General features: G+C 37.2%; 1 protein-coding gene across 6 annotated transcripts in view; it reads left to right on the top strand.

The window, feature by feature from the left end:
* The window catches only part of LOC107735742 (SH3 and multiple ankyrin repeat domains protein 3-like), a 119,484-nt gene that overhangs the window by 42,972 nt on the left and 51,101 nt on the right, over nucleotides 1–25,411 (top strand). For 5 of the 6 annotated variants that reach the window (XR_001639506.1, XM_016547332.1, XM_016547362.1 and 2 more), the window contains exons 6-10: nucleotides 4,785–4,969; nucleotides 5,992–6,015; nucleotides 9,034–9,063; nucleotides 9,274–9,300; nucleotides 11,063–11,140. Coding sequence is in view for 5 of the 6 variants with exons in the window: in XM_016547332.1 (XP_016402818.1) it covers nucleotides 4,785–4,969; nucleotides 5,992–6,015; nucleotides 9,034–9,063; nucleotides 9,274–9,300; nucleotides 11,063–11,140 (344 nt within the window). In the remaining variant the exon portion in view is untranslated. The remainder of the gene's footprint in view (nucleotides 1–4,784; nucleotides 4,970–5,991; nucleotides 6,016–9,033; nucleotides 9,064–9,273; nucleotides 9,301–11,062; nucleotides 11,141–25,411) is intronic. The other variant, XM_016547339.1, reaches the window with a different exon arrangement.

Here is a 25,411-nt window from a genome sequence, read left to right as displayed (position 1 = left end):
GACCCTGGACAGACAGCAATACAACTGAAATGTTCCCAAGTTCCAGAGACGTAGCAAGGAGATCGGTAAAATAATCCATGTGACATCAGGGGTTCAAACGTAATTTTACGAAGCTACGAGAATACTTTTTGTGCGCAAAAGAAAAAAAAAACAACTTTATTCAACAATTCGTCTCCTCCGCGTCACCCTGTAGCGCCATTTTGGAGAGTAAGATAATTAATTTGTGTTGCGAAGATGAACGAAGGTCTTACAGGTTTGAAACGACATGAGGGTGAGTAATTAATGACAGAATTTTGGGTGAACTAACCCTTTAAAATAATTTTTTAGGCATTGTAGGCATGTGCTTGAAAAACATAAATGCTTGCCTGTATATTTTTATGTAAGTGAAAGTGCCTGTCTAGACAGCATCATTAGAACATCACAGGTAAATTAAAATGTTCAAATTGAACATGTTTAGGCATCATAGGTGTGTTCAAATTCAATGCTTTTGAATGAAACATTTGTATGAAACATATCAGGAATATTTTAATGTTTTAGTCTAACATTTTAGCCATCATAGACATATTTAAATGTTTAAATCTAAAGTAAGTTTGAACATTCAAATTAAATGTTTTTAAAATGTAATGTTTTTTAAATGATTTTTTATGTATCATATGCATTATCTGATTGCATACTTTTAAATCAAACCTGTTTGGGCATTATTGCAATACAATACAAAAAAGTCTCATTAAGACGTGTTTACACTTGGCATCTTTTTTGAAGCTGCCAGGGTCTGTTTTACATTGTAATCCTATGGACCTTTTTTGAAAACCATGTTTTCAAAAAAGTCCTGAGCGCTTTTTTAAATGCCACCGCCGGCGTCTTTTTCTGCAGCTCAGAGCGTCTTTTCAAGTTGAAAAAATTTTAACTTTTCTGAAAAAAACGCCCTATGTCAAGCGCCTTTTTGACAGCTGACCAATGACAAGCGAGTAGCGAGACCTGTCGTTTCCATAACAAGAACAAGAAAAAATGGAGAAGGTGCCGGTAGATAAACTGATCGTACTAGTTTCGGAGCACACAGAGTTATATGATATGAGCACAAAATATTTAGCATAATAATAATGTTTTAATGTTTAGTCTAAAATATGCCACAAACCGTGCATCATCTAACCGGAGCTCCTGAGCCAATTTTCCTCTTTCTCGACATTTTTAATACAGCTACGCCCTCGACTGCTATAACAGAAACGCTGCCAACTTTTTTTTCCACTAAAAAAAACCGCCCTTGTCAACTTTTTCTTGTCAAAAAAGATGCCAAGTGTGAACATAGCCTTAGTTAACTTTAATTAATGCATTAATATTAACTAACAGTATTTATTAATCTTTGTTAACGTTAGTTACTAAAAATACAACTCTTCATTGTTAGTTCATGTTAGCTCAGGTCTATTAAATAATATACACATACAACTTAATAATTTATTAGTAAATTTAGGAATTAACATTAACTAAGATTAATAAATGTGACCCTGGACCACAAAAGCAGTCATAAGTAGCACGTGTAAATTCGTAGCAATAGTCAAAAATATTATGTATTTGTCAAAATTATAGATTTTTCTTTTATGTCTTTTAAGTGAAGATCATGTTCCATGAAGATATTTTGTCAATTTCCTACCATAAATATATAAAAAATTTATTATCATTAGTAATATGCATTGCTAAGAACTTCATTTGGACAACTTTAAAGGCGATTTTCTCAATATTTCGATTTTTTTACACCCTCAGATTCCAGATTTTCAAATAGTTGTATCTCGGCCAAATATTGTCCTATCCTAACAAACCATACATCAATGGAAAGCTTATTTCAGATGTAAGATTTCAGAAAAGATGTATAAATTCTTACATTCAGATGTATAAATCTCAATTTCAAAAAAATTACCCTTATTACTGGTTTTGTGGTCCAGAGTCACAAATTCTTTCTAAGAATCATGTGTTTGGTTGTTCAGATTAAATGCTTTCAGATTGAATGTTTGAATCAAATATTTTCGGGTTTCATAGGTACGCCTGAATGTTTGAATTGAACACATTTTGAATCAAACCTTTAAATCAGACATTTTCACGTTCAAATCGTGTATGAAATTCTAGTGAATCAAGCACAGTTAGACTGAATGTTCAAACTGTCTCGGTAGGCAGCTCGCTAGATTTTAAGTTTTGAAACACAGCATATGTCTTTGTGGATTCACACAGCGTGTGAAACTTCCTCGTGCGTGGCAAGAGTCAGATCAGCCTGAGATCAGACAGAGCGGAGTGTGACGTTAATGTCATCTACGGGCTGCCGTTTCCAGGCACCGCTGCACTGCTTCAAATCTATCCTCATACAAATGTCTTAAATAAAAAGAACACTTGTCAGAGGCTGTGTATGTCTGTTTTTATGATGATTGATGTGTGTGAAATATGGTATTACTGCAGAGCCCGTCGATGATTTTCAGTGCTGTTTATTACAGGCTTGTGGCGGCTCTGACCGATCAATACTGAGTCAGAGGAAACCGTGACGACAGGACTCCATACCTCTCTGTCTCTCATCCATTCTCTCACTTCTTACAGCCTCTGTCCATCATTTCTTCTGTGAAACTTTCTCTTTTCAATCCTCCTTTGCTTTACGGCCCTTTTCTTTTCCTCTCTCGGTTTCTTATCATCTCTCCGCCCTTAAATTCCTCTCTCTTTCTTGTTGCTCTGCATTTACATGCTGCAGTCACTCTAGCCCCGTACCGCTGCAGTAATTGGAAAGCCGTCACTGAGCTCGATGTTTAGAGCGAGGGATAGATGGAGAGAGAGAGAGATAGCTGGAAAAAGTGTGTGAATATGCATGTGTGTTCGGACTGACTGATTTTGACAGTAAAGGTTTAATGGTAACACTTTACAATAAGGTTCCATTTGTTAGCATTATTTAACATAAACTAACAATAAAAAATACTTATTAAGCATTTATTAATCTTAGCTTGATTCTAACATTTACTAATACATTATGAAATCAAAAGTTGTGTCTATTATTGTTATTTAATGGACCTGAGCTAACATGGACTAACAATGAACAGTTGTATTTGTGTTAACTAACGTTAACAAAGATTAATAAATACTGTAACAGTGTACTGCGCATTGTTAGTTAATGTTAGTTAATGCATTAAATATAGTTAACAAATGGAACCTTATGGTAAAGTGTTACCGGTTTAAGAATTTCCTTACTCATGCTGGAAGATATCAACTTCCTTTTGAGAATCAAAACAGATGAGTCAGTTCGCTAAACAGTTGCACCAGTTTTTGCATTCCAAAATTTAGCACAAAAACCTACTAAATTTTCCACCTGACCACCTGCAATCCAGTTTAACTACTGTATAAGCTGGGGGGAAAAAAACAATATATATATATACAGTGGGTACGGAAAGTATTCAGACCCCCTTAAATTTTTCACTCTTTGTTATATTGCAGCCATTTGCTAAAATCATTTAAGTTAATTTTTTTTCCTCATTAATGTACACACAGCACCCCATATTGACAGAAAAACACAGAATTGTTGACATTTTTGCAGATATATTAAAAAAGAAAAACTGAAATATAACATGGTCCTAAGTATTCAGTGTGTGTGTGTGTGTGTGTGTGTGTGTGTTTGACATGTAATAGAGTTATTCCCAATAAAGTCTGCCAGATTATCGGAGTATGCTGCATTCTCCACAAATTTAATTCAGTGCATGTTTGTGTGATTTACCTCATTTGCATAACACCTTTAGTGAATCGGGGACTAAAACAGCACAAAATAACAATGCATAAACAAGTGTGATTCATTCTCAGTGAATCCAACCAATTTGAGCAGAATTCCAATAGGGAGAAGTTAACATCCTTTGGACACACAAACCTGTTAAAGCCCTTTAAACCTCATGTGTCTTGAGTGTGTGTTTTGCTGTAATTCTAGTTTTGTTCCTGACTGGTCTAAAAACAAGAATCATATTGGGATGTTGCCTTTTCGCTGGCACGTGTGTGTGTGGAATGAATGGGTGAACGATTTGCGATGAATGAGAGAGACAGGGTTATAGCCACTCTGCCTGCAGCTGTATTAACATTCAGAAGCTGTCTTACTGAAAGAGAGAGAGAGAGACTGGGAGGGCAGAGAGACAGGGGAGGGAGGGAGAGGAGGACTTGGAGGGCAGAGAGAGGGGGATAGGAGGGGCTGTTGATTACAGCACTAGGAGAATGTGTGTGGGTGTGTGTGTGTTTGTGGGTGCAGGGCTGTTTTAGGGGGGTGAGGTGAGTCGTGCTCAACCCCCCCACACACTAATCAATCCGGACCCCTGGCGTTGTCGTCGACGACCATCGGCGTACGGATAGAATGTTCAGGGCGGGAGCTCGCCAGCCCAGCCACGGGAAAACGGTGCAGCCGCGTCACAGAGTGTGTGCGCTTGCGAGTGTGTGTGTGAGAGCCACGGGGAGTGAACATGCCCCACTCGCGGCGAGTGCAGCCCGAGCGCTCGCCGCTGTTCGCGACAGGCAGCCGTTAGCGGGAGCGAGGGGGAGGGTGGGGAGTGCTCAGAGGGAAGAGAGGTGGAAGAAAGGAGGAGAGAGGAGCAGAGGAGGAGAAGAGGGATAGGAAGAGAGGGAGTGAGCCGCTTTCACCTGACGGCCCTGGCCGGTTCGGGAATATCGAGGAGACCCGCGCATGCACGCACGCTGCCGCCTTCTCGCGGGACCATGTCGTTGACCACCGGATTTGGCTACCAGTTGCCGGGCATCACCACGGTAACCTATGTTTTTGTTTACAGCCCAGGGACAGTCCAGCAGGACCCCAGCCCTCCTCCCGCGGGGCCCTTGCACACACTCTCAGGAGCCCGGGGCCCCAAACGGAAACTCTACAGCGCCGTGCCGGGGCGCACCTTCATCGTGGTCAAACCGTACTCACCGCAGGGAGAGGGAGAGATCCAGCTGAACCGTGGAGAGAGGGTCAAAGGTGAGTGCCCTTTCCCTTCTATTCGCTTTGCACCTGACAGCTCTCAATCATCTGGAAAAGGGGCGGGGTTAGGCCAAGTTTGCTCTGTGATGCAACAGTCATGGTTTGTGCATTGCAATGTGTCTCTCTTGCTATTACAGTTGATTTGTTGGTTCTTTATCATTTTTATCGGGCTGTCCGGGAAGACTTGTGACTTTATTGCCAAAAAAAATTGCTTTTCAAATAATCGTGTATTGGACCGGAAAAAAACAACTGATAATTGATAACTGTTATCAACTGATAAGGCTGTTTGGATTATTTGAGTTCAACTCAGTTTATTTAGGAACTAAAACAGGGTAATATTGGTTATAGGTCGATAATCTCAAAATGGCATACTGACAAAAAAAAATTAATAATAATAATAATAATTCAGATTTTCCCTGTGTTTATGCTTTGTAAATTAATTACACAGCTATAATTTTTATTTATACAATTGATTTGCTAAACTAAATATGTATCTGTTGCATACAGTTAAATATTGTCATTGCTATAAGCAGAAAATGATTTGAGACAGCCTGTAGAACTAGATCTGCTGGCTAAGTTATGAACAGGACTGTAGTTGGATCCACAGTGACCTACAGATTGTCTGTTTTGCAAGATGCACATGATTTTCCATCTTTTAACATGTCATCTGCACTGGTACGTCTCAGAACAGGGAGACGGGTTGTTGTCTGTCAAACACTGCTCTCTGGAGACCGTCTCTCAAATCACAAACAAACAGGCACACAGGCCTTGCTTACGTGCTCTAGCTAGGGAATCTTGATCCAGAGGAGCTTCAACTCATGTATTCATGTGTTTGTGCTGCGTACATGCATTGTTATTAAAAGATGTGGTTGTAACTCAAACTCACTTTTGAGCGTGCGAATGAATGCTGTAGAAGTGTGTGTTTGTGTGTGTGTGTGTGTGTGTGTGCGCGCGCTCATGGCTCAGGTTCATTGCTTATGTGTTGTTCTGTTCTTGTCTCCATTCATGCTTTAAACCAGACTACCTCTCAAACGCAGTGGAAGGTAAAGAACTCTGCATCCATCCCACAGCCCTCCAGTGTGTATGAGTGTGTGTGTGTCCCGTTCACAGCCCCCTACAGTGGTGTTTTTATCCTTCAGTAACTTTTTTTCCACTGTGCCCTACTTGCATGCCCACCTGTGCTCACACATCTGTACCCAACACCCCGAACACATACATGGCAATGTTACTGTGTTTCCTTCCTCCCACTATACGGAAAAATATTGCACATATTCTGATTTCTGTCACATTTAATGCTTAAAGCATTTTAATAGAGTAAAATGTCCTCCGCTTGTACCCAGAGGAGGCTGTTATTGCTCTGAGGTTGCTCAAGTGTAGCTCAGAAAACTTAGTGGAGCTTCATTTAAGTGTTAACTTTGTCTCAGATGTTTCTACTAAAATAGCTTCTGAGAAATACAAATAGACATGCATTGCATGATTATTTGCGTGTAGTATGAGTAAAGCGTTATATAATTATGCGACTGGAAGAGCTCAGATCATTTGGTCTTGAAAGAATTTGAATGGAACATGTTGTTGTGATTATTATTGCTCAGATGCTGCCTTTTATTGCAGTACTTGAGTCTTAATAAATGTCCTAGTTATGCTGCATTTAAATATTAGCTTTGTCTCAGATGTTTCCTCTAAAATTCCTTGTGAGAAATATAGATAGAGATGAGATTAGATAAATATTTGTGTACAGTATGTGAGTAAAAAGTTATATATTTATGCCGCTGGCAGAGTTCAGATCATTTGGTCTTGAAGAATTTGAATGGATATTATTATTATTATTACTATTATTGCTCTTTTGCATTAATGAGACTATCTGAAGGTCCTAGTTATGCCACATTTAAGTATTAATTTTATCTAAAAATGAAAACAAATAAGTCAAAAGTTGACATACAGTAACAGTATAAAACTATAAAATTCATGTGGATTGCATAATTCAGTCGATTTGATTTTGGGTGGATTTGATGAGAAATGTTTGAGATCATATTGAGATCTTTGGTATCTTGACAAATATTAGCTTAGTTTGTGATACTGCTGAGATCTTTTCTGAATGTCTTGAGGAAGCGTTACTAGTCTCTTTCTCCTACTACTAGTTCTAAGAAACAAAATTTGCAAAAGTCTCGGTTACACTTTATTTCGATAGTCCACTTTAGACATTCTATTAACTATAAGTAACTTTGTAACTACATGTCAACTACATGTCAACTAATTCTCATTAATTTGCAACTACATATCTACTAACTCTCAGAGTAGACTGTTAGGGTAGGTATATTATTCAATTATTTATGATAATTTATCACATTATAAAATTGTTTAAATATGAAATGTATTTATTTTTATACATTTTTATTTTAGATACACTACCAGTTAGTTCATTAAATTTGGAGTCAGTCAGATTTTTTTTGCTTTAAATAAATTTCATATGGTCATCATGGCTGCATTTATTTAATCAAAAATATTGTAAACATAGTAATATTGTGAAATAATATTACAATTTATAATAATTGTTTTCCATTTAAATGTATTTTAAAATGTGATTTATTCCTGTGATTGCAAAGTTTAATTTCCTGCAGCCATTTCTTCAGTCTTCAGTTTCACATTTTCATCAATTTAATGCATCCTTGCTAAATAAAATGATCAATTTCTTTAAAAAAAGAAAATGTTACTGACCCCTAACTTTTGAATAGTAATGTATAATACAAGGTGCATCTCAAACTACTGAACTATACTGAGAGATGCCTGCTATTTTTACTGTATGCATGGACATTTCATTCAACTCAAAATGAAATATTCTAATAATTTAAGATACTTTTTTTGAGCTGTAGTCTGTAATTCTCTGCATAAATGCTTAAAACATTTTGATTTACATGAGTCTAGAATATAGTACATTTTCACTTACTGAAATAATTGATGAAAAATATTGAACTTTTGCACAATATTCTAATTTGTTAGATGCACCTGTACATATTTTATATAATATTTTTCAATATTTTATATATTTATTGTGCAAAAAAAAAAACTTAGATGGACATGGTGGGTGTGTATTATGGTAATTGATAACTGCAGGCACATTTTTCCTCATCTAGAATAATCCAGAGATTTTGTGTAAGATCTCAAGAAGTATGCAGCTTGTGTGAGACCCAGTGAGAATGTTGTGTGAGATGTGATTTTGTGCCCCAATCGCATTAGTTCACCTTTGGAGACTCTCACTCCCTGATAAAATCACATTTTGGTGCACAAATGCCTACTAGACCTTGAGGCCTGAATAAACCCACTCATGACTTCAGGTTGATAACCTTTAGCGTGCTCATGTGGGAATGTTTTGATGGTCCTTTGCCTCATACAGATGTGAAATGCAGTTTAACTACGTGGCTTCAGTTCATTGGAGCTTACTAACTTCAGCCTTGCTTTGAGGTCGCAGATGATAAACGGATAAGGGCTGCAAATGTATCCCCCTCACGGGGCTCTGACCTGCTACTGAGGAATTATATTTTTAGTGTAGCATTTTTAGGGCAGATTGAGGGTAAAGTCACATCTCAAGCTCGATAAGTGATTGATACATTTGTATAAAACCAAAGGTAAGAGCATATGTTTTTACCCAACAGCTTCTGGTGCTAAGTTACATTATAAAGGATCTGAAAACAGGTTACATGATATTTACTGGTATATGCTTTGAAATGATTACATATTTTTAATTTTAGTATGACCATTGAACCAGAACATTTGATATCGCTACTTCTGATTACTCCATACTCAAGTTGAGTACAAGAGTTAAGTAAACATAGACATCAAATTTGGAAGCTCCAGCCAAGGACTTCCAGAATAAATTCTGAGGAGTATAACTGACGTTCACAATAAGCTGTTGTCTGTCGGCTTGTTCAAAGAGACAGTACGTCTAACACTTGATCTCTTTCTGCCTCTCTTACAATGCTGTTTATCTGTTTCTTCTTCACTCTTCATTCTCCGTCTTTACCTTGACTATTTTTTCTCTTCTCTCTCATTCCATTTTCTAACAGAAGAGAATGTTTATGAGGAGATCACGCTCGGTAAACATGAAGCCCACTCATCTCCACCTGTCTTTCCTCTATCCTCTTCATAGATCTATGAGTAGCTATACGAGTATACTCAGTAGATAGTGATAGTCATAGTTATCTGTAGAGCAAAATACACTAGTAAAATCAGCATTGTAGACCAACAAATGCACACTTTGTCTTGTTGTAGAGCTCAGATGAATGTGTGTTGTCTCTCTCTGGCAGAGTCTATCAAAGAAAGTGAAGAGGAAGGTAAATTCATTAGTGTAGAGCTGTGTGCACTGTGCGGCTCCTGCTGGACTCTCTGTAGACTGCTTTAGGTCAGATGGAACCAGTTTGAGACTGCAGACCACCAATAGAATGAAGATCCCTGTAGATCCAGTGCAGTAGGTTACTAGGCTTTAGCAAAAAAGGATGAAATGATGGATGAGGTTTGCTACAGTCTACTAACTCTCAGAGTAGACTGTTAGGGTAGGTTTAGGGTTAGGGTTAACATCCTGACTCACATTCCTGTGCTGGGCAGCAGGTGCATTAGTGGCCGTGAAGTGCCAGGATGCTGGTGGAGATGGAGTTGCTGCTATAATCTGGTGGCACCATGACAGCATGCTGCTTGTGCCAGCTCAGAAACAAACCATATACTGGACACACGACACATCTCTGACGTAACAGCACCATATGTCAAAAAACATTCATATTCCCTGTGCACTTTCTGTTCTTGTAGCACCTCTGTAACCTTACAAAGAGACTAGCAAGCTTGCAGCAGTCTCTCTTTGACTCCCAGCTCCTGATATATTCATAATGCCTGTCTCACTGATGTTCATTAATGTATGAGTCACTGCTGGGAAAACAACATCTCATTTTCAGATTCAGCAACGCTGTCTATGCAGTGGGTCTCATTCGTTAACCTTTCAGTTTTGTACCTTAATGTGTCCTGAATTTAGGTTTATATAAAATGTATTTTTATAAATATATAGTGTGTGTGTGTCCAAATGTCCCTACAAAGATGGTGAAACCCACATTTTAGGAAAACAACTTCATAAAGGCATTGACTTATGTAATATTTCATATGTAAAAATGACAGACAATCAGGGTTCTGGTTTGGGCAAGGTTAGTCTGTAGTAATTATATTTGGCTAAATTAAGATAGCAGATTGTTTGTCCCTAAACAGTGTCAGGTTGAGAGACAGCAATGAAAAAAAAACTATACCGAAAGATAGTCTTTTTGCCTATATTTCCTTCTGAAAATACATTTGCTGATTTGATGAAGACACATTTCTTATTAATATCAATGTTGAAAATAGTTTTTTGCTGTTTAATATTTTTGTGGAAACTGTGAAATCATAATTTTTCCAAAGTTTTGACCAGTAGTTAATATTTGCATTAAATTATAAATTTTTCTAAAATTATATATATATATACATATGTGTGTGTGTGTGTGTGTGTGTGTGTATATATATATATATAGAGAGAGAGAGAGAGAGAGAGAGAGAGATTTTTTGATAAAAAATATTCATATATAAATTTGATTGATTTTTCTGGATTCATGGGTAGTGTATTTCTTCACCTGGAATTTAAAATTTGTATGTTGAATGTTTTTTTTTCTTCTTTTAAATTAAGTTGAAATAACACTGTTTTATTGTTGATTATTAACCTTAGCTTTATATAGAATCATTCAAAATCAATTGCTATGTGTGTAAAAAAAAAAAAAAAAGAGAGAAAGAGAGAGATTTACTTCCAGAACCCAACTGTTTCACATTTTAGCCTGTGTGCTTTAACAGCAAAGAAAAATCATTTCAGAGGAAGGGCATGTTGTATGACATTTTGATTGAAGATTGAAAATAAGATTTAAATAAGAAAGTAAATTTTTGATTTCACTTTGACTGTGATATTTTGTAGGGCATTGTAATGGTATGTAAATATGGTTATATTTATTAATTTTCTGTTTTATGTCCCCATGCTGTTAAATTCATTTCATTCATTCATTTCATTTTTGCCTTTTTCCTTAATGTCATCAGCAGAATCTCCCTATGTAGACCGTTATGTAGAGCATGAAATTAAGGCGGAGGATGGCCATGGTTCTGTGGATGATAAAGGTAATTTTACCCATGTTGCTCAGCTGTATTTTCTTAGAAACAGTAGGTAGAGAAGTACGCTGTAGGTGTAAATTAAAATAGATTTGTTTCTGTTTTTCTATCTGTGATGTGTTTTAATGCTTCTACATCTCTTAATGCTGTCCTGCATGATCTTGAATGCATTCCCTGCTCACTTCATTCCATCGACAACCAGGTAATATTAAAAGATGTATCCTGTTAAGCTCAATCAGAATGTCAACAGTAATTGGAATCAATTTATCGGCACTCAAGAGAGCGAGCAGATAAACACGCTCACTGGTCTTACGGGTGTTGTTGTTTAACATTAGTGGGCGTCGATGCATGCGATAGTCTTACAGCGTAACGGAAACGTGGCTGTCGCACACATTATGTCGTTAATATTCTACGAGCATTGGGAGTGTCCCACAGCCATTAATCATGTTTGTGAATATCTAATCTGGCTGTTATTTGCAGCAATTCCATTTTCATGCCTGTCTTAAAGATTAATAAGTAGAGGTGTACAAGACTAGAGCATGCTGGGAAAACATGAGCTCACATTGATAATCTACTTTGTGACAAAGTCATGGCTGGTTCAATCAAAGACCATGTGACAGTATCATTTTAGAGTTCAAAGTCTGTAGGTTGTGCTTCTCCACTAGTTTTGGGACGGTGTTGTCATGTGGCCAGTTTCCCCCGAAAGAGCTCTATTACTTTTTAAAGCAGCTTAATAGAATTGGTATTTGAAGAGGCCACTAGTTCCTAGTATTTGTCAAGAAGTTTGTGTTGCTGTGCTTAAAGTGAACATTTATAAACAGCCACTTGTCCTGGCGGCCCGCGGGCAAGGTCTAGCGCTTTCCGTGCCAAGAGCACCATCTCTTGCTTTTCGCGGTTGGTACGTAACTGTGTTGAAGGCAGCTGTAGTTATTCGGGAAACAAGAGCACATCTGCCTGTCTCTTAGCAACAGGTGTCTGTGCTTCAGTATGGTATGTGCGCTTGCCAAATGATGTGGCATTTCACTGTCAAAGTTTAACTCTCAGTGATATGAAAATATTTGTGTTCGCTCGAACTCTGCCAAGTCGTGTGGTGTAGACACAGTGACCTAAATAAATACCCACAATGCACTGACGCTCTGGGCGATGCATGTTCGACACAGTGTAATCGCTCTCAAATGTGCCAGATGTATAAAATATCATTTCCCATGCATGCAATGTATGCATAAAAATATGACCCAGTTCTGCATCCAAAAGCAGTCAGGAAACGATTCCGCCATCTGAAATGTGATTTAAAGTGTGCATAAATACAGATGTTTGCAAGCTGGAGTAGCCTTAATTTATGTTTTGCAAGGTCATGTCGCAGATGATGCTCAAATCAAGCGGCGGTTTTGGATTTATGTTTGTCCGTGTGTGTTTTTTATAGATGTTTTATGGTGTTTGACAGTGTAATGAATGGTGGTTTTGATGTAGGTTCGTATTGTCCCGTTGCAGCTGTAGGGAGCCCATCTCATCAACCCGCTTATGGCTGTAAGAGGCTTTCTGCTGACTCATGCCTGTGTATCATAGGGCCTGTGCATTTGTGCTGACTCACTCACAACTTTTATTAAGGTGACAGAGTAGAACATATGTTGCTTTATTATGGTGTAGATACACTGAGTCTGAACATCTGCACTTTCACACTCACTCAAAGCTTTAGGCTATGTACCAGTCAACTAATAGTGCAGCTTCACAAGGTATTTGGCCATCGTAACTAAGATTAGAAAATATACATATGTTTATGATGACATAAAATAGAGTAAATGCATGTGTATATAGATAGATCTAGATCTAGATATAAAAATATTTTTTGGCTTTAGTATATGCCCGATTTTTGCCCCTGATAGAGTGTTTTCTGTCAGACTAAGAGATGACGCAATAAAGCCTGATGAAGAATACAGAACATGCAGACACTAAGACTGCTGCTTTCTGTGTGTTTGTGTTTGTGTGAGTGTGTGTGTGCGTGTGCGTGTGCGTGCGTGCGTGCGTGTGTGTGTGTGTGTGTGCGTGTGTGTGTGTGTGTGTGTGTGTGTGTGTGTGAGCTTGTCCTTCTGGCAATTTGAAAGACTTCTTTAGCCTTCTGAGTCAATTAAATTGGAGCTGCATAACAAACACACACATATTTGTGTGTTCCTCCTGCAATACCAATAAAATGTGGGAATATCTGTTGTTAGCTGATTTGTTTATTCATTGACTTCTCAGTATGAACATCTGCGTTACTTGCTCAGTATGACTATTGCAACTTTGTCAAAACAGCAAGCTCTAATCTGATTGGCTGGCTTTCTGTAGTTTCTGAATGCACATAGTTTTATCCATCTGACTTTTGTTTAGTAGCAAGTAAACAGGGTATCTTTAAATGCACCTGGATACTCTGCTTTGTACTTTAAACTGTGATTGGATTACATTATGGAAATGTCCGCCTCCCGTCTAAGTGGGTGATTCTTGGCCAGAATAAGCTGCACTGTGAACTGTATTTGTTGCTGATAATCAAAAGTTTGGCTATGAGAGTTACTATAAGTGACTACATGGTAGTTATCTCTGAAAATAATTTCAAATGTCAGTTTTTATATCTGAGACACTGATCAGTGCTGGTGTTTGTACTTGTGTTATGTCTGCTTATAATGAGTCAACGTTTCGCTTACATCAGCTTGCGCTTGTTTGCATGTGATATCTTTGATCCCAAGGTTAATGCGCCACTCGGTGCATTTTGACTTTTCTGTCACAGCTGACCACCTCTATTCTTTCTCTGTCACCTTTACCTTACCCCAAACTTTTGCCCCCCACCATCCACACCACCTGTCACACACACACACACACACACACATTCATCTTTCCTAACACACAATAGCCTTCTGCTTGTGGCATGTTGTATATGCACTCTGTCCTTCTCTCTTAACTATGATTCACTCACACTTTGAGGGTGTTTAATTAGAAGTTTTATCTTGTGAACAGCATCTTGTGTGTTTTTTTTAAAAGACCTTTATTTAAAGAAATCTTTACCAAAAAAAAAACAGTTTTCCCCCTTCTTTTTTCTTTTTTGGAATATAAGCATTCAATTTAGCATGTAGACAAACATTATTCACAACGAAAGGCCGCAAAAACAGCTCATTCTGAATGTTTATGTTTGTGACATACATAAATTGTACCTTAAAATAATTGACTTACCTTATACAGCTTTATTTATTTATTTGTTCATTTATTTATTTATTTATAATTTTTCTGTAACTTAAAAAAAAATTATTTAGTTATATTTTATTTTATATTTCATGTTTTGTTTTAATCAATTTTTTATTTTGTTTTATCCAATTTTTTATTTTATTAAGTCCCATCTAACATTTTTCTCAGTGAATATCCCGTATCATTTGAAAATGTCTTGACATGCAAGAAAAAAATAAATAAATCGTGCGCACAATTTACTAATTCGTTCTCTCGATTTATAAATCATGTGCAAGATTTAGCAAATGGAGGGAAAAAATAAGTAAATTGTGCGCACAATTTATAAATCAAGGGTACGAAATAATAAATCGTGCGCACGATTTAGCCTACTATTTTTTTCCTGCATGCCATGTGCGGGGCTCCGTATAAAACTGATTGTAAACACAGTCGACTTGTTGACTTTTAAGATGCAATTGCATGTTTAGTTGGAAAGTGTAGAAAACTGTCAAGTAAAACTAATTAGTGTGTTTAATTATTACATTTAAGACCTTCTTTAATATTAAAAGTGGGCAGAAATATGACAGAATATAGTAGAATATACTTTTAAAATCCAGTTTACCTTTATATCCAATAAAAATAGTATAACAGGTAACACGTGCTGGGTCTTTCTCCCATCCCTTTATGATTACACACACGTTAATGATGTTGATATGATATTGCAACAGGCTTCTGGAACAAGGCTGTGTTGTTGTTTCTGAATGGTTAGAGCTCATGTGAAGGCCCATTGTTCCCAAGGGCAGTCTGAACACACCAACAAAACGCCATCGATCAGGAGCCCATTATTGATGTTCTGATAGCTAGGGACTGATCAATAGATTGAAGCAGTGTGTGTGTGTGATGGGGCAGAGAGGGGCTTCCTCTGTCACTGCTGCTGCTGACTGCAGACTTCCACCTCCACCACAGAAACAATCCTGACGGTGATGGAGTCCCTCCATAAACAATCTGTTGTTTGCTGACCTGAACCTGGGAAAGCTGTGCTGACAGTGAATGCGAATGAGAAATAGTTCACCCAAAAATGGAAATTCAATCAGTATTTATTCCCCCTCACGTTGTTTTAAATCTGTATGAGTTTTTCTTCTGTATGTAACACAACAGGTAACTTTTTGAAGAGTATCCTGACCTCGCTTCAAATGAAAGTGAATGCAGATTGGGGTTGTCAGGATTCAAATCCGATGCAATAGCACCATAAAAGTATCGTTAAAAACAGTCCAATGATTCACAAATTATATTTCAGTTAATCTGAAGCCGTACAATAGTGTGGTAAACAGACCCAAAAAATGTTTGTCATTAATTGCTGAAAATCTTAACCACTGTGACTGGATCTAGATCATTCGATTTGTGAAAATATAAGAGTGTTTTTTATTAAATGGATCAACAAATTCAATAAAAAGAATTTACCTCAGAAGATAGGAAGTCATACAAATTTGAAATAAAAGAGTAAGTAAAACAACAATATATTATTAATAATAATAATAATAAATATTTAAATATGTAATATATGAGTGATAATGCAAATGTAAATATATATTGTAACACTTAAAATATGTATATTCAAAAATTTTGTTTTTTTATTTATTATTATTATTAACATTATTACATTGTAGTATAGCCAAGTTAATGCAAGAACAGTCAGTGAAAAATTTAAGGGGGTCTGAATACTTTCCGTACCCACTGTATATATAACTGTGTATTAAAATAGATAGTGTTTCTAATCTTTTAAACAAAATTTTTTGGTGAGTGTGTGTGTTTGATATAAAAAGATAACAGCTAACAGGTTTGAAGAAACATGAAGGGGAATATATAATGATTTTCCATTTTTGGGGTAAATTATTCTTATCTAAACTGGGATAGGATAGGGTCCAATTTAATTTGGATCCAAACCCAAAAACTCGCACACCTACAGCCAATACTTGTTAATGTAACAACAGTCATGAAAAATCATCAGTCTCTCACATAATTCTGCCAGCAAATTATGTTTTTCACCTCACATCGCTCATCAAAGGTGAACTTTGCAATCTTTCTCTCTGATTAAATTCATTAAGCAGTCGCACAGTGTTAACAAAATCACTAATGCAGGAGAATACAGGGGGAGGGATGATGGACAGAGCATTTCCGTGGGACTATTGTACCTGTCGGCCTGCTGTCAGAGAGAAATGCTTTAACTGTTTGTTTAATCTTCTCTAACTTCTTTTATCTGGTGCTTTCAGAGAGACTGAGAGAGGTAAGAGAGTGAAGCTGGAGAATAAGTGGCTGCGTTAATGGCTGCTAATAATGTTCTGGGTCTAACTGTTTTAAATATCGGTGCTTTAAATAAGATTGGTGTTCTCTGTAGTATGTTGTTGGGGGAAGGGAAGTGTGCTGTTGTCTGCTGCAATCAGTGGTGCTTATTGAGCCAGACGGACTGATTGTTCTCTAATAATCATGGTGAATGATGTAGTTATATATAAATTAGAATTAAGATTTTTTTTTTCTGTTGTATTTAGTGTACAATTTTTTCATGATGTCATTCTAATTGTCATTCACTGTTCATTCATTCAGAAACCTTTATGATTAACTCTTTCCCTGCCATTGAAGGAATTTTCCAGCTTTTCCGTGTTTTCACCGATGTACAATAGGAGGCACTATTACGCATCTTCTGAGAGAGTATTGAACGTCTGAGTCAAAACACGGCGAAGAAGTAGCAGAAACAAGCGATCGCATAGGCCTATAGCAAATGCATGTGTAAAACAATGCAATCATCAAACATTAATCATTAAATAAATCAAAACTGCCTAACGTTACAGGATGAAATGACGATCCAGGAAGTGGTATAGAACCGTGCAAGCTTTGGATGTGTTGATGGAGATCTATTCCACCTATGTTTTGATCGTCGAGCTGAATCTGATCCAGATGTCGTTTTTTACAAAAACATTTTGTTTAAAATGTTGCTTTTTTTTCACGAAACTTACCCACATTCCAGTGTTGATAAAAATATATATTTATATTGCATGAAGCTAGAATAAAATGTTTTGTTGTTGTTGTTGTTGTTGTTTAAAAACAGGCTCTGTTCTTTGTTTAGACATTTGTTTAGCTTCAATTTAGTTTAGCGGAATGATGTATGTTATAATACATCGTGTACACTCACTAAACAAAGAGTGACAGAGACAGTGACAGAGCAGAGCCAATTCATAAAAGAACAATATTTAAAAGCACACGTCATATTGCAAGACATCTGGTAGGGGGGGCACCTGGGGTGGCCAGCCAAATTTCAGGGGAGGCCGGTGCCACCACGTAGACACGCCCCTGCTGATACGATACAAGAAAGGAAAACTTGAAATCGCATCATATGACCCCTTTAAAAGTGTTATTCATTGTGATTTTATTTGAGCTATTGCTTTAACTAATGTTAACGCACAGAACCTAATTGTAAAGTGTTACCACTACTTTAAATTATGAGTAGCTTGTAGCTTGGCAAACTATAGTTTCAAAATAACAGTAAACTCCTGTCATGCATGGCCTTGTATGGCTTATTGCTTTTTTAAACATGTGATTTGACAATCTAATGATGACCAGTGGGATTTGCAGTGCATGTTTACTCATTAGTTTTACAGAGCGACAGTGACCAGACATGAATGTTGTGCTACAGCGAGCAGTTAGAGGTGAGACACAGGAGCTTTTTCTTCATTAGGACATCACTATGATGATTGCAAACATGACTAGACTGTCCAAAAAATGTCCATCAGGATCTAATACTGCAGCTCTCTTTTTCCAGCCAACCCAGAGCCGTTCAGAAAACTGTCCTGCTTCCGACACACTGCGATTTGCTCTAAAGGCTGGAAACAAAAAGCAAATCGCCTAAATCCCCTCCACGGGATTTCTGTCATTAACTCGTAGAAAAAAGCCTGTCGCTCCGTCTGCCGGTGCACATGCTGTCCGCTCCCCTTCCAGATCTTTCCGCGATGGCAATTAGGTTTAAGAGAAACACGCTGTTACAGGAGCTTTTTCTTCATTAGGACATCACTATGATGATTGCAAACATGACTAGACTGTCCAAAAAATGTCCATCAGGATCTAATACTGCACCTCTCTTTTCCCAGCCAACCCAGAGCCGTTCAGAAAACTGTCCTGCTTCCGACACACTGCGATTTGCTCTAAAGGCTGGAAACAAAAAGCAAATCGCCTAAATCCCCTCCACGGGATTTCTGTCATTAACTCGTAGAAAAAAAGCCTGTCGCTCCGTCTGCCGGTGCACATGCTGTCCGCTCCCCTTCCAGATCTTTCCGCGATGGCAATTAGTTTTAAGAGAAACACGCTGTTTCACATCGGTATATTTACATTTACGTGTCCAACTGTGCAGCCATCATGACAGTTTAGGCGCTTAAGTATGAGATGCCGTGATTCATAGTTCAGGCAACCAACAAGGTCGGATTCTTACGGAGTCGTAGATTGTAAACATAGCCGTGCGTGTGTGGGTGAGTCAGAGGCTGAGAATAGTAAGCTCCGAATTCCCGGGGTGTGTCCATATGGCTTATATTGAAAAAGAGTGGACTCACGCGCAGGTGACGGGTCCGACTGTGATTAAATTGAAGCCAGTGTAGAAATGCTTTGATAAGCCTCACCATGAAACAGAGCAGTGCCTGACTCATCAATGAAGAAAGCTGCCCAGAATTAGTGAGAGGACCAATTACACATAACAAGATCGACCCAATATAGAGAAACAGGTAAAGATGGGAGGGAGGAAGAGGGAAAAACAAAAGGCGGGTTTGTTTGTTTCTGGCTGTGTTAGTTCATTAGCACGCTAGTAGGGGAGAGGGCAGCTCTTTGGGCATGTAGTGTGCCTGCAGACCTGATGAAGGGCATCTTTTATATGAGCCAAAGAAACACAGCTTCTCCTTTGTGTGTTATAGGACACCTATGTATCCAAATAATACACAAACATACTGAATAAACAGAACAAGAACATGTCTTACAAATGAACATGGATGTTGTTTGACATTATGAAGTCTATTTAATGTATTTCTGAATCAGTCCTCATTATCTCCAAACATGTTGATATTGATAAATTAACCATATATCATGGTTTCCACAAAAATATTAAGCAGGACAAGTGTTTTCAACATTGATAATAATAAGAAATGTTTCTTGAGCAGCAAATCAGCATATTAGAATGATTTCTGAAGGATTATGTGACACTGAAGACTGGAGTAATGATGCTGAAAATTCAGCTTTGATCACAGGAGTAAATTACATTTTTAAATATATTTAAAAAGAAAAACTTTATTTTAAAGGATTGGTTCACTTCCAGAATAAAAACTTCCTGATAATTTACATATTAAACATAATTACAGTGTAAACATAATTACAGACATTAAATAATTACAGTGCCGTGTTCATCATTTACAGTAGGTTTGCCAACCTGAATGTTTCTGATGAGATCAGCTATAGTCACTTGCAGACTACTATTTTAACAAGTTTTAAAGCAATTCGTTCAAGTGTTTGTGTCAACATGGTGAAGATTAGCTCCCAAGTAGTCAACATGATGAACTGATTTCACAGAGAAGCAGTTTAATCAGCACACTGACACATCTTTTCCATTGTCTTCCATTCAAACATGTAAAATAAAACAAATTAAATATTTTATCTTTTAGTATGTATTTACATATTATTACACGAATTTCATATTATTCTATATAATAATAATAATTTATATATTTTTTTAAAATGATCAAATATAATTATTTTTAGTATGTAACTGTTTTATAGCAAATATATATAGATAAATGTCTAGTTATGCTTAATATTTTATTTGATTTTATTGAGTACAATCTCTATAACTGTATGTCTTAATAAAACCCTTTTCCAGTAATCTTAAATAACTGGGAATGTCATGGAAATTCATTGGTCAAAAGTGATGGGAACTCCTTCTATAATCTCATAACACACTCCGGCCCTACGTTCTGACTTCCGAATTTTCTGTAGGACGTAATCATTGGTAACATTAATAATCAGGACCACCCAGCAGCAATGTGCCTGCAGCTCTGAACCTTTTACATTCTTCAAAATGAGAACAACGTTAAAGAGGTTTTAAAGGTGACTTTGGGATATGCTGTTGTCCTGGGTTGCTTTTTTGAGGCTCATGGGCTTCGTGCTTCATTTTAAAGAGTAGAGCTTCCCTCAAAACAGTTTTCTCGCTGCATGTCCATTAGAGACCGCTTCACAGAAGAACCTTCCCAGCTGCTCGTCGCTCTTTCTTACATGCTTTCTCCTCTCGTGTTCCATGTGTTATGCGGCCTCCCTCCGGCTCCAGTAAATCCATTGCTTTGATATGCAACTCATGTGTTCGCTTTTTAAGGGCTGTGTCTCTCTCGTTTTTCCTCACAATCTTCTCTTTCACATTCTCTCTCCCTCTCTTTCTGTTTTCTCACAATCTACGTCTATCCAGCATCTAAACGTAATTGCTCTGGAGTGAATGTGGTGGAGACGCAAGCTGAGGAGTAATGCAGAGTGAGACACTGCAAGGAGACTCGTAATTATTAGCCTCTTCCCTGATGTGGACAGATAGCCCGTCTCTCTCTTTCTCGTCCTCCCTGTCGCTGTCTATTTCTTCAAACCATCTATACAAACTTAATTTGTGATTTCTGCATGCAGTAAGGCTGACATGCATTGTCTGATTGTGTGTTTGTTTGTTTGTTTTTGATCATTAGCTCTAATCAGAGAATTAAATTCTAAGCAAACACACACATTCCCCTGCATGTAAAGAGCATGGCAAGCTTTAATGCCGTTTATCATCTGAACCAGTGTTGATAATCCGTGATAAGAGTACAGACGTGCACAAAGCATTTCACAGAGACCCGGAACCCCCTGTGTGACAATGTATGTCATCTTTTTGTAGCAAAATAAATATTTAGTTAAGTACTACAGTTTAACATTGTTTGGTTCAGTAATATGAAATAGTGTGGTATTTAGTGTTCATTAGAATGATTTCTGAAAAATCGTGTGACACTGAAGACTGGAGTAATGATGCTGAAAATCCAGCTTTGCATCACAAGAATAAATTACATTTTAAAATATATTCAAATACAAAACAGTTATTTTAAATTGTAATAATATTTCACAATATTTCTGTTTTTACTGTATTTTTGATCAAATTAATGCAGACTTGGTGAGCTTAAGAGACTTCTTGCAAAAACATTACAAAATCATATCAACCCCAAACTTTTGAACGATTGTGTATATATGGTTATATGTATATGGTATATGGTTGTATTGTTGTTAGCTACATTTTGACTGTAGTTGGACTACTAAGTCAATATTAAATTTTATTGTAATTCTTACGGAAACAACCTTTCCTTTTCTGTTGACATCACCCCGGTTCCATGAGCTGGTTTGATCCAATCAAATTCCAGAAGTTCAGAAAATGTATTTAAAATTTTGGGTTTGCAGATACCCTTTGTAAGTAGCTTCCCAACACTGATCTGAATATTTCACATCCAGTGCATTAGTTGTGCTTATCAATGGCTCCCAATAGCCCAGCAGCTGCTGTTCACACCTCACATAATTCCCTTTGTTGAGGTGTGTGTGTGTGCGTGCGTGCGTGTGTGTGTGTGTGTGTGTGAAGGAGAGATTAAGGTGGTGACGTGAAGTTTGGGCATGCAGCGAGACTCTGAGGTTGGAGTCATAAAACTTCCAAGCCAGGCTATTTCGGGCTGCACCCCTGGGGCTCCGAGAGAGATGGAGGGAAAAGGTAAATGCTGTAAAAATAGAATGAAAGAAAGACAGAAGGAAAGAGATGAAAAGAAGAGGGATTCCTGGGCATCCAAATCACTATTTCAGTCCTAGTGCCTTTAGACTGTTGATGATATCATTGAGAAACGCTATCATTCACAATCTCTCTCTCTCTATCTCTCTCTTCATTGAGGGTTCAGCATATCAATGAACACAGAACTGCACCACTGCACTTCTCCTCTGTGGAGTCATGATTCTCTCTCATCTCTGCTGTTCCCTCTTTACCTCAGTGACACTCGCTTCTCTGCCTTCTGCTTAAACTCCATCCTTTCTTCTTTTTAAACAGTCATAGAGGATTATTGTTTAGAGAATTAAGAGAACTATTGTTCCTTATTGTTTCTTCTCTAATTACCACTTATCTCTTTTGTCTCTTCTTTTCTCACCTCTTCTCATTTCTTCTTGCCTCATCTCTTCGCATCTCCCTTTAACGTTCTTTCTTTCTTTCTTTCTTTTCTTTCTTTCTTTCTTTAATTTCTCATCTCATAATGGATCATGTCTTTTAGTCTTATTCCTCGTATTTATTTATTTATTTATTTATTGCCCTTTTTTTCTTTCTTCTGTCTTTTCTCATCTCATGGTGAATCATCATCTTGTTCCTCATCTCCTTTCTTTCTTTTTTTCTTTCTTTCTTTCTTTTCAAATCTCATAATTGATCAGCACTTTTCATCTCATGCCTCATCTCCTTGCCTCCTTTCTCTGCTCTTCTCACCTTCCTTCTTTTCATCTCGTCTTGTCTCATTTCATTTTGTGTCCTCTCTTATTTTCTTATCTCATTTTGTTTAATTTCTGATCTTGTCTCTTCTCATGTCTGTTGTATCTCTATTCTGTTGTCATCTTGTCTTATCTCATCCTGTTTTTCTCTTCTCTTCTCTTCTCTTCTCTTCTCTTCTTATCTCTTCTCTTCTCTCACAGTCTCACCCCAGTGAGTTTAATTTCTTCTTTCTATTCTGCTCTTTTCTATTTTCGCTGAACTTCAGTTCCCATAATTCCCTCTGCGACAGGCTCTGATATCACAGAGAGTTATCATCAGGCAGTGTATGGCATGTGGGCTTGTGGATCAGCAGATTAATTTCAGAAGATCCCCGCAATGGTGTATGTGAGAAGGGCTGTCGTGGTTATTGAATAAAGCACTGAGCTTGTTGTAATGCACCGCGCACATACCACCAGAGTCAGCACTCTGCTGCCCACCACTGTAACTACACAACACACACACTCTCCATCCGGCCCACTTCCTGCTAGCTTTTAATTATGATTGTATGCAAATGAGATTATTACATACACCAGTACTCTCCTTGCCAGACACTGCAGATCTACTAGATTACAGTTCATACATGCTGTACAGACATGACCCCATGGACTGCAGTCAGATGTACCTCCAGCTACTTTTGAAAAAGGAAAAAAAAAATGTTAATGAGTATCAGTACTATTATTGACACAACAAATCCAATTATCTCTGGCAAACCATTAAATCAGCAGGAAACTTTCCCTAAACAAAGTGTCCTCGGGCGATGCTGGAAAATGCCCACCACTGCATTCACAGCCAAATGAGGCCAATAGTCTTTAATTATCACAATTTAGAAAACAGATATTCTAGTGTTAATAATCAAGCAACTGGCTGAATATGTGAGGAAGTGTGTTTGGACCGTCTGTACTCAGGGTTGGTGATGTAACGCATGCAAATATTATAAACAATCAATCACCCACAAATTCTCAGTAGTGTGCAGCGCTAGATATAATAATCACTGAAAGGATAATCACCTATGGAAAAGATATAGCCAAGAACACTAAATTGAGATGCATACTCAACAAAGCCGTAAACAGTTTGGCACTTGCAAGAGACTCAGTGCAGCTTTGCATTTCTAAAAAGATGTAGTCTGAGATACTATTCAGAGCTGAAAGGCCCTGCTGCGCTTTCAGACAATACGGCCCAAATATACCGAAATTATCACTTTCAAAGATAGAGTGGCGTCTTTCAATGACAAATGAATGAAGAGTGTCTATTTATTCATTTGAAGGATGAATATCTATCTATCATTTGTTCATTCGTTCTATCATTTTATTGTTTTAGCTATTGTTCTATCATATCATCTGTCTGTCTGTCTATCTATCTATCGTTTGTTGTTTGTTTGTTTGTTTGTTTGTTCCTTCTATAATTTTATTGTTCTAGCTATCGTTCTATCATATCATATATCTATCGTTTGTTTGTTTGTTCGTTCTATCATTTTATTGTTCTATCTATCTATCTATCTATCTATCTATCTATCGATCGTTTGTTGTTTGTTTGTTTGTTTGTTTGTTCTATTATTACATGTTTTATACAAGGTCCAGAATTAACTCCAAATTTACAAGTGCATTAAACTTGCCTATTTTTTCATAATACATGGTGTAACATGTAACATATATATACAGTATATATATATATATATATATATATATATATGAAGAGTTCATTTGCAAAAACCGGTAAACAGCACTTAAAAAAAAAACGAGCTGATTGCCGTACATTATTCTCCACATATTGTATAGAGCGATCTGAATCCTAAACACGTTTTGTAAAAAAAATGGTTTTGTCCACTTTCAAGGCATTGCGAGTTTACGTTTTACTGCAGAAGCCAAGCGCCCTTGTTGTTTTTGAACAGAAGCCGATAAGTCCATTTTAGCGAATCAGCTCGCTGTATTCAGGTCAGGTGACAAGGCTACTTTCACTTTGAAAAGACGTGCTAGCTGAGAGGACTTCAAAGCTAAATACGTTTATTCAAGTGTGCTATTAGTATACATACAAGGCTACTTTCACTTTGAAAAGACGTGCTAGCTGAGAGGAGTTTCTTCAAAGCTGACTAAAAAAGTGGGATGGATAATTTTGACGAACATGATGAACTTGTGATATCTTCTTCAGGGCGAAAAAGGAAAATAAAAGCTGAAACATTTTCACGGAACCTTGCAAAAGCAGTGCGTTACAATGGTGAGGGAAAAGCTCCGTGTATTGCGTGTAATCACATCCATACAGTTTATGATCACAACAACAACAACGTTTGTCAGGCATCTACATTGTCATCTGAGGAGATTACAAAGATTAAACAAGTGTTTTTTTCAACTCTAAAACATGAAATGTGGAGTTATCTGCTTTTGCAAAAAAACGACTTTTGGAGTTATCTGCTTTTGCTATAAAACAAACTTTTAATATGTAAAAAAAAACATACTTTCAATGAACTTTAATTTTGTAAATTACCTGTATTTAAGTTATTATTACTTAATCAAAACAAC

The sequence above is a fragment of the Sinocyclocheilus rhinocerous genome, unplaced genomic scaffold (assembly GCF_001515625.1).
Source record: "Sinocyclocheilus rhinocerous isolate Xijiao unplaced genomic scaffold, SAMN03320098_v1.1 scaffold942, whole genome shotgun sequence".
Classification (NCBI taxonomy): Eukaryota; Metazoa; Chordata; class Actinopteri; order Cypriniformes; family Cyprinidae; genus Sinocyclocheilus; species Sinocyclocheilus rhinocerous.
Note: the sequence above shows the minus strand (reverse complement) of the source record. Positions and strands in the feature narration are given on the sequence as shown.